At 36.7% G+C, this 13,239-nt stretch overlaps 1 protein-coding gene across 10 annotated transcripts in view; it reads right to left on the bottom strand.

Moving 5' to 3' along the window:
- Positions 1-13,239, bottom strand: part of TP63 (tumor protein p63) — a 266,573-nt gene that overhangs the window by 97,572 nt on the left and 155,762 nt on the right. For 4 of the 10 annotated variants that reach the window (XM_017549595.2, XM_017549593.2, XM_017549597.2 and 1 more), the window contains exon 1: positions 9,431-9,611. The exons of the other annotated variants lie outside the window; for them this stretch is intronic. In XM_017549595.2, coding sequence (XP_017405084.2) covers positions 9,431-9,472 — 42 coding nt within the window. In that variant the 5' untranslated portion in view covers positions 9,473-9,611. Of the gene's footprint in view, positions 1-9,430; positions 9,612-13,239 lie in introns of those variants that run through there. 10 annotated transcript variants of the gene reach the window in all.

Genomic DNA, 13,239 nt, shown 5'->3' with positions numbered 1-13,239 from the left:
ACTTCCTACTGATGGTGCATATGGCCAAATGCAGATTGCTTTCAAAAGAAACCACCCAGAAACATTGAGAGAGAGATATTTAGTTTCTAGTAGATAGGTCACAAAAATTGGTCCCTCCCTGCCTAATTTCCATAATTTTATGCCCAGTTAGCCAGAATTCAGTTTAGAATAAAGTCATTATTAATAGTTCACAAATGTATGTAAGAAACTGAGATTATAGTTTATCAGACTTATAAATCCTTTCTTGCAAATGATATAAATTTATGCTTCAATATAACAAGCACTCAAAGGTTGAAACACTAGTTTTTATTTGCAACTGAAGCTTGAAACAAAGAGTATACTACTCAATCTTATTAGTCTGTAGGCATTCAAGTGGAGCACACAGTTTCATGAGTTCTAATTTGCTTTTGTCAAATTCTTTGCGATTGTTACTTTTTAAATTATATTTGAGATAATTAAAGTTTTTAGTGATTACTTTGCAATTAGATACGGTGACTTATACAACATTGGAGTGTTCCTTTCAGCTGTCACTTTAACTGCACAATAAAACTGAAGTTTTGAGCTATGCAGAAGATATGCCTTACTTTTGAAAAGACGTTCGTCTTATTCATTTTATTCTATTTATCCTATTATAAAAGAACCAATCAGTTAATCAGTATAATTATGACAACAGCTCATTAGTGTCTGATAGGAGCAACAACAAAAGTTGGAATGCCACGTTTAGAAGAAAAATTGTGGCCAGGTGTGGTGGCTTATGCCTGTTATTCCAAGCACTTTGGGAGGCAGAGGTAAGCGGATCACCTGAGGTTGGGAGTTCAAGACTAGCCTGACCAACATGGAGAAACCCCATCTCTTAAAAAAAAAAAGAAAGAAAAAAATGAAAAATTGCTTGAAGATTTCTTAGACATCCTTTAGTGATAACACTGCAGAGAATTAAAAGGAGAGAGTGTTTGCAAATCATCAAGGTAATTCACTCAGATCAAACTACCCACATGTCTGGTGAGGACAGAGAGACCTGCAGGGATAAACTGAATCCAGGGAGCAATGCAGAGGCAAGTGAACACTTTTAGAAAGGGCTTGCAAAGCAAGATATAGTCTTTTTTTTTTTTTTTAAATCAAACACATTCTCTGTCCTTATGAGTAATCAATTATGTGAAAGCAGCACATACTTGAAGGTAATTACCTGTAACCATACAAGTCATCTGCCGTGCCTTTTTAAAACTTTCTTCCTACTTAAAGGATAATGGAAATAATATTGGGCTTATTAAAACAAACAAACAAAGAACAACAAAAACAAATGACTTGCAAGATGTGAAGGAAAATGATACAATCTGGTTACCTGCAGAACATATAGGAAGAGAGGTTTGTATAACATGTGGTCTCACTTTATTTAATTTTGTGCACAAGTCAGTTACAAACAGCCTTTTCTTTAAGTATACGCAACACACGCTATATGCCTAGGTGAAGATACCTCTTCAAGCAACTGCAACAGATAAATGTCCTCATCAGGTTCAGGTAGCATTATTGAGTGGCCCTGTAGAGGATAAAGTGATAAGCATGACACATCCTCTACCCTCTGAGAATCTTCAGTCAAGGGATAGAGAGGAAGGATCTGGTGCCCACAGAGAGCAAGGAGGAAGAAACAGAGTGGAAGAGCTCAGAGAATGGACGTGTTATCCTGAATGGGGGACTCTGATAACTTTTTCAGGGTGACGTTTCTCCCCAGCAGGGCTTAATGACTGAAATGGAATGACCTGGCGATAAATATGTGGGGTGAGGTGTTGCAGTGAAGAAAGAAGACAGAAGAGCCCTCTTCTCTGAATCTCACCATTCTGATTTTTTAGCCTTTCAAGCATTTTGGGATTGTCTGTTGAAATAATTTCCCAGGCCTAAGGCTTATGAAGAGCTTTCTGCCTCACCCAGTGTTACTGTTTCTCTTCATGTGTATCTTATGGAGTCCTCAACCTCAGTCTGGTGACAGAGTCTCACACGGTCTATTTAAAAGTAATCATGCCATTCCCCAAACATCTGGAGTTACCTTTTGAGAGGGTAATGGTTTTCCTTTTAATTCTGATTCCATCAATAGAGTGACACTAATCCAGACTGATTTGAGTAAACAGGGCATATTCCCCATTGTCTCTGTGATCTGAGAAAGAATAAACTTGAGAAAGATCACTGGCTGGATTGGAAATGGCCCCTTTGGGTGTTTTGCGCAAGCTTAAAAGGAAAAAGAAAATGCCTGTACAGAGTTCTTTCCAAGGCAAGCTCACTTCGGGGGTGGTAATTCTCATAGGGGTATTATACTAAACTGCACCTATTAGTGGCTTTAGCACCAATAAGAAAGTAGAACTATTTCTTTTGTAGTGTTTCCAACATAGCTGACAAGACTGTTTCATAAATTTCCGCCTCTGGCAACACACCACAGCTTGACTCAAAATTCCCCCTTTCAGTTTTATAAGAAAATCTTTTTGCCATTTAAGAAATACAGACAAGATGCAATTCAGATTACAAGTTTTGCATGAAATATCAATTTACGTTACACACACATTCACTAACATTCCAAAAATGTTTTATTCTTGCCACTCATTCCCTCACCTAGAACCGGCGTGTGCTCTATCTTAACCTCACTTACTGAATTTTAAACTGACAGGTGAACATGATATGGTGAAGCCATCTCAGCTCGAATCCAATTGCACTTTGTCTTTGAAAAAGAAACTTGAACAATTTAAAAATCAGAATATATAAAGTTAGTCCTTATCAAACATGACATCAATCAACTTAGAAATAAGAAATTTATAATTTTTTTTTGTAGAAAATGGAAAATGATACTTTCTGAACACTATAGGTGCTATATTCTCAGACCAACTAAGGAAATCAATTGTGGGGAAGAATAAAGTAAGACTTCTGAGAAGACTTTACAGACACTTCATTGAACTACTTACTTCTTTTTAGGAGGTTGTATTTTGTGGAACCTCACTCTTTCCCTTAGTGTCTGTAAGACAATCACATGCTAACACTGGATGCTTTACAAATCTACTTTATGCAAGTGGAGGATTATGTTGGTACAAAAGAGAAAGAAATGAGCACAAGCCTAGATGTCTCCCCATTTATCATGAAGCACAGTTCTCCTCTTATCTACTCCCTTTGGCTTTAAATCAAGTCACTGATTAACCCTTCCTCCCCCCATAGCCTACCCTCACCTGCCCTATTATTATCTCTTCAATTGCCTACATGGTCTTCTTGGGTGAGATGGAAGTGATGAAGGAGGCTGTGGAAGGGGAGGATATTAATGTGGGAAAAGACACGTCTTCTCCCAATATTTCTCTTTACATGTTACATCTTATGTGTGTATCCTTGTCCCAAAGTCAAATTTAAAAATTTTATGGCAAAGATAATATCTTACATTTTTTTTTTTTATTTGGTGAGGTTAGTTTTTAAATGGGACATTCACATTTCCTTCTGCTCTGTTATTTATTTCCCACCTGGGATTCTCATTTTGAATAAATGCATTATATTTAGCTTCAGGATTACTATTTACATTTAGAGCAGTGACCAGAGAAAAGACTTCTGGTTCTGATTCTAAGACGACTATTTAATAAATAAAATTAACTCATAGTTAACGCAGAGAATTTTGTTCCTAGCTTTTAGTTTTAATATGGCATTACTGAGTCCTATAAATGATACGACACCCCATCTGCCTCTGTAGTCTAAGGAACGGGAAAAGATAATCCTCAACTTTTCAGTCCAGGGAATCATTCAGGCTAATTTTTGTCCCTTCCTGTGATATGTCACTCATCATCCCTAGAGTATGTAAAGTTTTGAATCTCAAATTCTGAACACCGATCACACTTTTAAAACACACATGGGTTTCCACTCTTAGTGAGATCAATATTCCAATTAACTTTTGTTGCTATTTCTACAAAAGAATTCCATTTTTGACACAAATAGTAAACACATATCACTGTTTAAACCAACATATTTTCTTTTTAAATCAATATACTATGTTCCTTCATCTTGCCTGGCACGGTTCTCCATTGTAATTTTACTAATTTTCTCACCTCTACACAGAATGTCCTTCCTCCCCTCACTCCTCAGCTAAATTCCAGTTCTTAAACCATATAAAATATTACCTTTATCATAAACAGTTTAAACTCTAGTTCACTCTTTTACACTTTTTTTTTTCCTTTTTGTGGCGAATGGGGTCTCACTGTATTGCCTAGGCAGGTCTCGAATTCCTGGGCTCAAGCTATCCTCCTGCCTCTGCCTCCCTAAGAGCTGGGACTATAGGCGTGAGCCACTGTGTCCGGCCTATTTCACTCTTTTAAAACTTCGGATATCTTTCACCAATTCTGGTTTTGTACTGGGGTCATTTATGAACCCCTCATATGCTCCCTAGGATTGTGAATTTACAGAGGCTGGTAGCTGTGAATTACTAATTTCTTCTTTCTTTACAGTGCCTATCACAGTTACTATTATTAGTTGTCAGTAGCTGTTGGGTTGGAAGGAAGTGCTTCCTTTAGTGGGGGAAATAATCAAAATGGTTTGCGGCTGGTACATCAAAATCATTATATCTAGTTTACCGCCAAATTTATACTACTGTTTCATTTTGGGGTGGAGTGTTACGGTGTGGAAAAGAATGAAATAAGTAATGGGGTGTTTACAGAGTGGCTATATAATTTATCTTCTAAGTGGGGCAGTTTTAAAAGTGAAAAGGTGTGCTATTAGTAATTATGCTAGAATAGCAGGCATAAATAAAGATAAACCAAGACCAATAGTTCCCCATTTGTCTATGGCAGGGACCATAGCTATTAAAGAGAGCACTAGGCAGAAAATACACAGGTTGTATGAGACTTTAGAAACAATCCATTCATACCCTTCCAAAGGTTCCGGAGAAGTGATAGATATTTCTGCAAAACACGCAGCCAATGTGCAAAGCAGAGAAATGCATTTTTGTACTTCTAGGCAGTCTCAAGCAAAGCCACTTATTCTCCCTTGTGCTCTCTAGTAGAGCTCCAATTACACAATTACACCATTCCTCTGTTTGAAATCCTCCCATGGCTTGTCATTGTCACCATAATAAACGTACACTCCTCTCAGTGTTGTGGTCATCGCTGAGCCACTCTATCTTGCATTTCCAACTGTATTTCCTGCTTGTCTCAATTCCAATTGCATTGAACTATGTGATGCTTCTGAGTGTACCAGCATTCAATCCTCGCTCCCCTTTTCTTTGCTGATGCTTGTTTCTTCACCTAAAATCCTCCTTCCTTCTTACATTTCTAGGACTTGGAAAGTTCCAACTGTCCTTCCAAGTGCAACTTCATCTTCCATATGCATGTAGACATTCTTGATCCTCCGACATCACGGACTGTCTTTCTCTTTGATGCTTTATGTTACCTTGCTCACACACTTAAAATCTGACCTGTATTATAATTGTACGTATACCTGGCTCATTTCCCCAATGAACTATAAACTTCTTAATGCAGGAATTGTTTCTTAATTATTTTTAGATCCTATGTGCCATTTTACATATCACTGATGCTCAGTAAACTTTTTTTAAGTCAGTTATTCTTCTAACCTAAGTTTCTCTTTCTCAATACTACTTTCATGAATATTGACAATATAGAACTTAATCAAAAAGTATAAGTAAAAATTATAAAAGGCTTGAGAGGTGGCACATTCATAAGCCACATGTCACTATTTTCTTGGGCCCACAAATTGTGTTCTTAAGAGAAGATTAGGCATCAGATTTAAAACTTAACTTTTGAATCAAATGTTTCACCTTGACACTCGAATCCATTCTCTTCCAGACCCAAAATGCTGTACTCTATTGGATACCACTCATAGGTTGTACTAAATTGGCACTGGACAATAAGCCTGTATTAGTCATATGACGTTTTCCTTGACATACATCTGAAGAAAATTGAGCGTCCATTTGACGTTAACAATTTTTATCATCAAAATAGTAAAACTTGTAAATGATGGAAATCATCAAGTTGTTTTTCACAGAAGTATCTTTTTGTTATCTGCATTCACTCTATTTGTTGACATAAAACAATTAGAAATTTAACAATATCCAACGAGAGAAAGAAGTTGTACTAGAAAGGAAGAATTTTTACCTGTGTCCCTCTGTTCTACCAGCTCAGATTCCACCCAAAGCAATCATATACACATCAAAGAAAACTAGGGTGTATTTGTGGTGACATATTTCTCAACTATTTGATCCAAATCCCTTTTTAAAATCTCATGACATTAGATATATACTCCCTTTATAGGCAGGATGCAGAATCTAAATTCTGTATATGGTCATTGAAGAAAGTTTTAGCAACTTTGCATTCAGAAAATGTATATATAATGAAAAAGAAACCACTATTTTTTGGTTGCTCTAGAAAATCTAGACATCCATTGATGCGTTCTGTTGCACTTGTGACATCCCGTTGAGAATCACCACTCTTCTAAAAGGCAAAACAAACCAAACATGGCTTTCCTTATCGAGGTAAAGGATAAGTGATTTATTATCTCCAAATCATTTTTGTCCAATAGTAGTGAAGGAAGGTATGGTCTGTGATCTGTGATCTAAGATCTCTTTCTCCTAGTTCCCTCTGGGCTTGAGGACAACCAATTGTAAAACAAGTAGTGCAATCTATGGCCACAGCATGCCGTAAGGAATATGGCCTGGCTGACACGAATTAGACCTGCAGCTTCTGCGTCTCACCCCTGTGCTTTTTCCTATGATGCTAAATATCTCAGAAGCGAAACACGGGACAGCTTAATACAGTGATTAACTATCAATAGAAAACTCACACCCATATTTTTTAAATGGTTGAGTCAGTAGAAATAGTACTAGGACAGGAAAGATTTTTTTTTTTTTTTGCTAGTAAGTTGAAGTTAAAACTTGATCTATGAAGAAGTTCTTTCCTTTTGACCCTCTCTATCTGCAAGTCAGAGACCATTCCCAGAAGCCATGTCTTTTCTAGCCTGGCAGGGGAGTGGAGCATGCTTGCAGCCTCTGCACTGTACCCAAGGGTAGAGCCTTTAGCCATGCCTGATACATCCTGCTCATGTTCTCCTTCCTTCGGACCCTTTCCTGTTCATTAGCAGCTTCCCCAAATCCAGCTTTGCTGGGAGTTGGGGAAGAATTCAAAAGTTGCGAAAAAAGGACTAGAGTAGGGACAGCCTTCTTAAATAATTTTTCAGTTATCAACTCAAAGAAATTGCCAGCAAATTAAACTATAAATTTATTTGAAGTCAAAGAATGAGTTGTAGCTTTTAAATAATTTTCACTCTTACAGGGAGTTTTATGTCTTTTTCATTTTTAATCTATCCAATGTTTAACAATTCTTGTGTGATCATAGATTGTTTTTTCTTTATGGACAGTTGCTAATAAACATACATCTCTAAACATTATAACATTTATCTTACATTCATGATTCTCACAGCCATGTGGTCCCAGGCATTTCATACATTCCCATGTAGTACTGAATTTTTACAGAGGACTAGATATTAAAGCATAACCCTGTCTAGAAAGAAAGTTGTTTGTACATAATAGAATGGACGTCAAGCCATGAAATTATAACCTACAACATGCACTGGCGGAAGGATATGAAAGTCATAAAGGCAACATGCAAAAAGGCAGAGAAAGGTAGGGAAGTGCAGCCATGTTCTTTCACAGATATTTTTTTATCGACCTTAGCAGCATTCCAATAGAAAATAGACAAATGATGCCTTTTGTAGCTCTTGACTACACATTTACCGAAAGTTTTGAAAAACTAAAACCTGTGTGTAAAAGTATTTTCTTTCATGAGGATGCCATATTCTCACATACAACATGACTCTTTTGCCTCCATAAAAGGAAATAATTTCTACAAATATCCTCTAATTACAACATTAATGCAATTGCTTTCTTCATGACATTATATTTAAATTAAAAAGAATCATTTCTTGCCACTTTATATCAACCTTGTGGCTCACTTAGAGATATCAATGAACCGACTTTGGCTTCTTCACTGTTTGACTTATAAGATCCTAGGCGGCTCAAAAACACTGTGTGTGAAATAGTTCATGAATAAAGACAGACAAACTCAGGTATGACATGACAGACAGATCATTTTCTGAATGATTAAAACTGGACAAAACTGGATCCAATAGAATCAACAGGATCTCAAAAGCAAATTCTATTTAAAAAACTGGTAACATTTTAAGCTAACTTTTAATATTACAGCAAAACAAGAAACTCAAGTTTTTCTACTGAGGACAAGCAAGGCTGCTTGAATGTTTTAAAGAAAAATAGGCACTTCCTTTTCCTTCTTTAGATAACTCAATATTTCCCCTGTTGTATTTACACAGTTCAGGAGTCTAGACAATAGCGTGGTCAATATCATAGCGCAGGCCCTGCTTTGCTGCCCTCTGCTCCACTCTTCCTCTTGCGGTCTGCTCCGGAGTACTATGCATTTTCTTTTAATTTTTAAGGAGCTCAATTTGAGTACTCTAGCCTACTTTTCCAAGCATTCACCTGCAAGCATTTTTATCTGAAACACTGAACTGTCTCCACAACAACCCCTCCTCAATCTGATTAGTGTCAACACAGCTGCCCTATTCTGAGGAATGTAAACTAATATTGTTGTTAGACCTCCCTTAACCTTAGGAAACTTCCTCAAAGCCTTAAAGTCTCTTCAGGATTTTTTTTTTCTTATCCCTTTGCACAGGTTTAAATACCTAAGACAAACTTGTTGAACAGAGATCAGAAACGTGAATAATCAAGCTCCTTAAATAAAATCCTGTATGCTATAACACACATTTACATGTATGCATGCATAAATATTTAACAATGTATCCCTCCAAAATAACTTTGTCATCACACGGTGAAAGTACAAGTGACCCTCCAGACGATACAGACGTTATCACAGCCCCTTCAGGATTTAGGTGGGTCTCTGGATTGAGAGACTTAAAAATGAAGATGGCTTTAAAAAAAAATCTCACCTGATTATTTTGAAAAAAAGATTCATTTGCTTTTAGGATGAAGTCTGGAGATAGAACTATGCTAAGAAGTTAAGACACAGTCAACTAATTTGTCTCATTGGTACGTGAATACCCATCAGAGGATTCATTGCAATGTATCTAGCAGAATGTGATCTGCTCTCTGAGCCTGTTCTTATAAAAAGTGATTTTATAAACTCCTGAATATTGTTCTCTTCAAATGCATAATGTCACCCAGATTTTTTTTTCTTTTTCATCTTCTCCTACTGTTTCATCTCCTAATTAATAATAAAAAAAAATCTTACAGCCATCACAGAAAACATTAACCAAGAAAAGGAGATTCCTACGTACAATTTGCAAAAATATTACATTGGGTGACCGAGAACCACAAATATGTAAGTTTTTATGAAAATTAAAAAGCATCTCGAAATGGAGTGCCAAAATCTAAAATCCTTACCTCACTAAATTGAGTCTGGGCATTGTTTTCCAGGTACAACATGTTAGCTGTAAGATTGATCAATGCTGCTGTCCTCTCTTCTGGCTCCAGGATTTTGCCAGCCCCCCCACCCCCTCTGAGACCCTTACAATATGAATCTACTAAGAAGATAACAGAACTCAAGTCCCTCTCTCTCTTTCTCTCTCTGTACATAATTTAAGGTTTCCTAATATATACCCAACTATAGGCATGAGGAGGCGGGACTCTTCTCTTTACCTGTCCAATCCATCAACTTCCACCTGGACTCCTCCACTCCAATGGAGTGAGGCCTCTCCCATCTCATTAAGTAGTTAGAATTCCTTATCACCAATCTTTAAAAGAAAAAGAAAGAAAGAAAAAAAAAAAAAAAACCAGGAGACAGACAGGTAAAACTTTCCCTGTCTCTTTCATAAGAAAGTGCACTCTCTTTTAAAAACAAAACAAAATCTCCCCAAACAAACCGCACCACCACTACACTTTACAGAAGGCATTTTAGAAAGTTAATTTACTCTTTGCAACTGAAAAGTAAACTTCAGAAAAACTTTTGTAAGGTTTTTTTAAATCTAGATTTGGAGTTTCAAGAATGATTACATGAAGTTGGAAATTAGGGTAGAGTACTCAAATCCACTGCTATATTTAATCCATATTAAAAAAACTAAAATCCACTGCCTGATAGCTGAAGAGTTTTTAATTTTTTCCCCCAGAGAAATGCCAGTGGTTTCAAATCAAGCAGTAACAAAATAAGCTTTCTGATTTTTTTGAGCATGTTTCAGTAACAATTTAAACCACCGGTCCCGTTAACTTATAAAAACAAATAAACATCTGTATTATATACAGGAAGAATGAATCCTGATAAATGTGTCCTTTTTCTTTTTTTTAACAAAATGCTTACCTATTTGAATATTTCTTTTCTCTATTTTATTGAACCCACTTTATACTCATCTCTTTGCTTGTGAATAGGTATAAAAATGATTACTGCACATGATGCATCTTTGTAAATGATTAGAATAAGTATTAAAGCATAAGATATTAATTTGCTTTTGGCTTAAAAACACATTTATATAAATATATAACGACATTCATGTAGAATCTGGCCTTGGTTACAAAGATTTAGTGGAGATAAAATGCACCCTGATAGTTTTCACATGGTTCATTAAAATACTCTCTTTACTGCTGAGTGTTTGTAATTCAGTTAGATGTATTTCAAAACATCATCCTACACCCCGCCCCTCAGGAACTCAATTTCCACTATTTTGCTCGAAAAGTTGTAAGTGGCCAAGATAACTATAAGTGAATATTGAGATTTCTTCTAAAATTTAGAAGACACAAAGTTTAGAAGAGAATTTGAAGCCAGAATAGATTAGAACATACATTTCAGAAACAAAGTTTGCAAACATGTTCATGCCTCCCCTTTACTTCTACTTTTGCATCCATAAAATTCATGCATTTAAAGGATGATGTGATCATTGGCTGATATATAAGACCTCTAGGTTACTGGTAATAATGCTTCCTTCTTTTATTAAAAAAAAAACAAAAAAACTCCCATAATATAATTTGATCTTGAATATGCAAGAATGTGACAGTACTCGGTAATGCTTTTGAAAACAGATTTCTGGACGTGGCCCCAGATCTACTGAATCAGACTCTGCAGGGCTGCAGACCCAACAACTGGATTTTTTACAGCCTGCTAGGCGGTTCTGAATGAGTCATGCTTGGGAATTAATGATCTAGAGGAAATGCTGTTAGCACAACTGCCTACAAAAGTCATTATTGAATTGCTTTTTACACTAATGGGATCATGTAGCCATTTGAACACCCAAATCTAAGGCTCAAGGTCTCAAGTACTGATATACACTAAAAATGTAAACAAACTTCAACTTTCATGAAGTCAAAAGATTCCCAGTAAGATTTGATGGATGAAAAAGATTCCTTCCATGTGCCACTTCAGCTGTCAGCATGATCAAATCAAATATGGTCTCTAATATATCTACAAAGATTCTGGACAAAACCTAAGACAACCTATCCCACTGTGGCTACTTGAGAAATTTGAGTAGTTTGCAAGAAAAGAGCACTGGACTGGGAGTTAGAAGATAGGAGCTCTGTGGCCTTGGGGCAGATTACTTAACCACTCTGGATTCAGATTCCTCATCTGTGAAATGAGGCACAGAACTAAATGATTTCTGAAGACCATGACAAAGATAAGAGCCTGTTTTTGTCCAGAATCAGGGAAGTGATTTAGAGGATTACTCGTGTTTTTCTTATTTTACTTGGATATGTATTTGTCCCTCAATTTGCTCATCTCCATATTGTACAATTGAAGTAGTCAAGCTGCTCAGCTACTTAAGATACTTAGGTGATATAAAGAAGAAGAAACAATGTATTGGCGGAAAATCCATGTTTTGCTTTCAGATATCCTCACAATGAAAAGTTAGCTAATAGTTAATACAGACCTGATTTTAGCACAAACATTTCCATAAAAGAGCTAATTAAAGTATATCTGATAATGTTTGATTTCAGAATTAGTGTGAGTAGCTGATGCAAATATCATGCACTGATTTAAGCAAGTTACAAAGAAGTAACATTTCTTTGCACTCTAAACAACAAAGCTTATTTGTGGATCTCAAAGGTTTAAATAACAATTCTTTGCACTCTCTAAATAACAATGCTTATACATGGATCTCAAAGGTTTAGTAACGTGCGTTACTTTTCCCAACCACCTAGTGGTGTAAGTTAGTATTATCTACATTTTTCAGATAAATAAACAAATTCAAGAATTTTAAGTGAATCCCAAGTCCTCAGTAGTTGGAACAACTCTACTTAGAGCACTTGCCTTTTCATTCTCAGTCATTTCCCCAGACATTTTTTTTTTTTTTTTTTTTTGAGATGAGTTTCATTCTGTCCCCTACCCTGGAGTGCTGTGGCGTGATCTCAGCTCACTGCAATCTCTGACTCCCTGGTTCAAGCAATTCTCCTGCCTCAGCCTCCTGAGTAGCTGAGACTGTAGGCAAGCACCAACCATGCACAGCTAATTTTTTGTATGTTTAGTAGAGACGGGGTTTCACCGTGTTAGCCAGGATGGTCTCCATCTCCTGACCTCGTGATCCACCGGCTTCAGCCTCCCAAACTGTTGGGATTACAGGCATGAGCAACCACACCCAGCCCTCCCCAGGCTTCTGAAAGCTACATGGTCTCAGAATTAGGGGTCAGCACTGCCCCCTGGGTAAAAATGCCAGTGCTGTGAATCCACAGCTTTGGGAATAGAAGTACAAGATGTCAGATGGAAGCATATGTTCTCCAGAAATATCAAAATGCTAACATTTTATTGAATATCCTTTTTTAGCATCCAACTCTTTATTATAAGTACTATATTTTTCTGTGTATGTGTTTGTATGTGTATTTGTGTGTGTGCGTATGTGTGTGTTTATGTATGTCTGGTCTTTCAAATTTGCGTACAGTATTATGGTTTGCTTTTTGGTATAGGAAAATTCTAATTTTTCCATAGTCAACTTTACCATTTTTTCTTTTATGACTTACTGGGTTTCGGACGTAGTTTGAAACGCCTTTCCCAGCCCAATGTAAAATTTTGCAACCATATTACAATATCATTTTTGAATGTTTTCGCATGCAACTATTTTAATTTTCCAGAATATATATCTGTATGAAAAACAAAGGAAAAGGCCGGGCGTGGTGGCTCAAGCCTGTAATCCCAGCACTTTGGGAGGCCGACTCGGGTGGATCACGAGGTCAAGAGATCGAGACCATCCTGGTCAACATGGTGAAACCCCGTCTCT

Source organism: Cebus imitator, unplaced genomic scaffold (assembly GCF_001604975.1).
Source record: "Cebus imitator isolate Cc_AM_T3 unplaced genomic scaffold, Cebus_imitator-1.0 Scaffold220, whole genome shotgun sequence".
In the NCBI taxonomy this organism is placed as follows: Eukaryota; Metazoa; Chordata; class Mammalia; order Primates; family Cebidae; genus Cebus; species Cebus imitator.
Note: the sequence above shows the minus strand (reverse complement) of the source record. Positions and strands in the feature narration are given on the sequence as shown.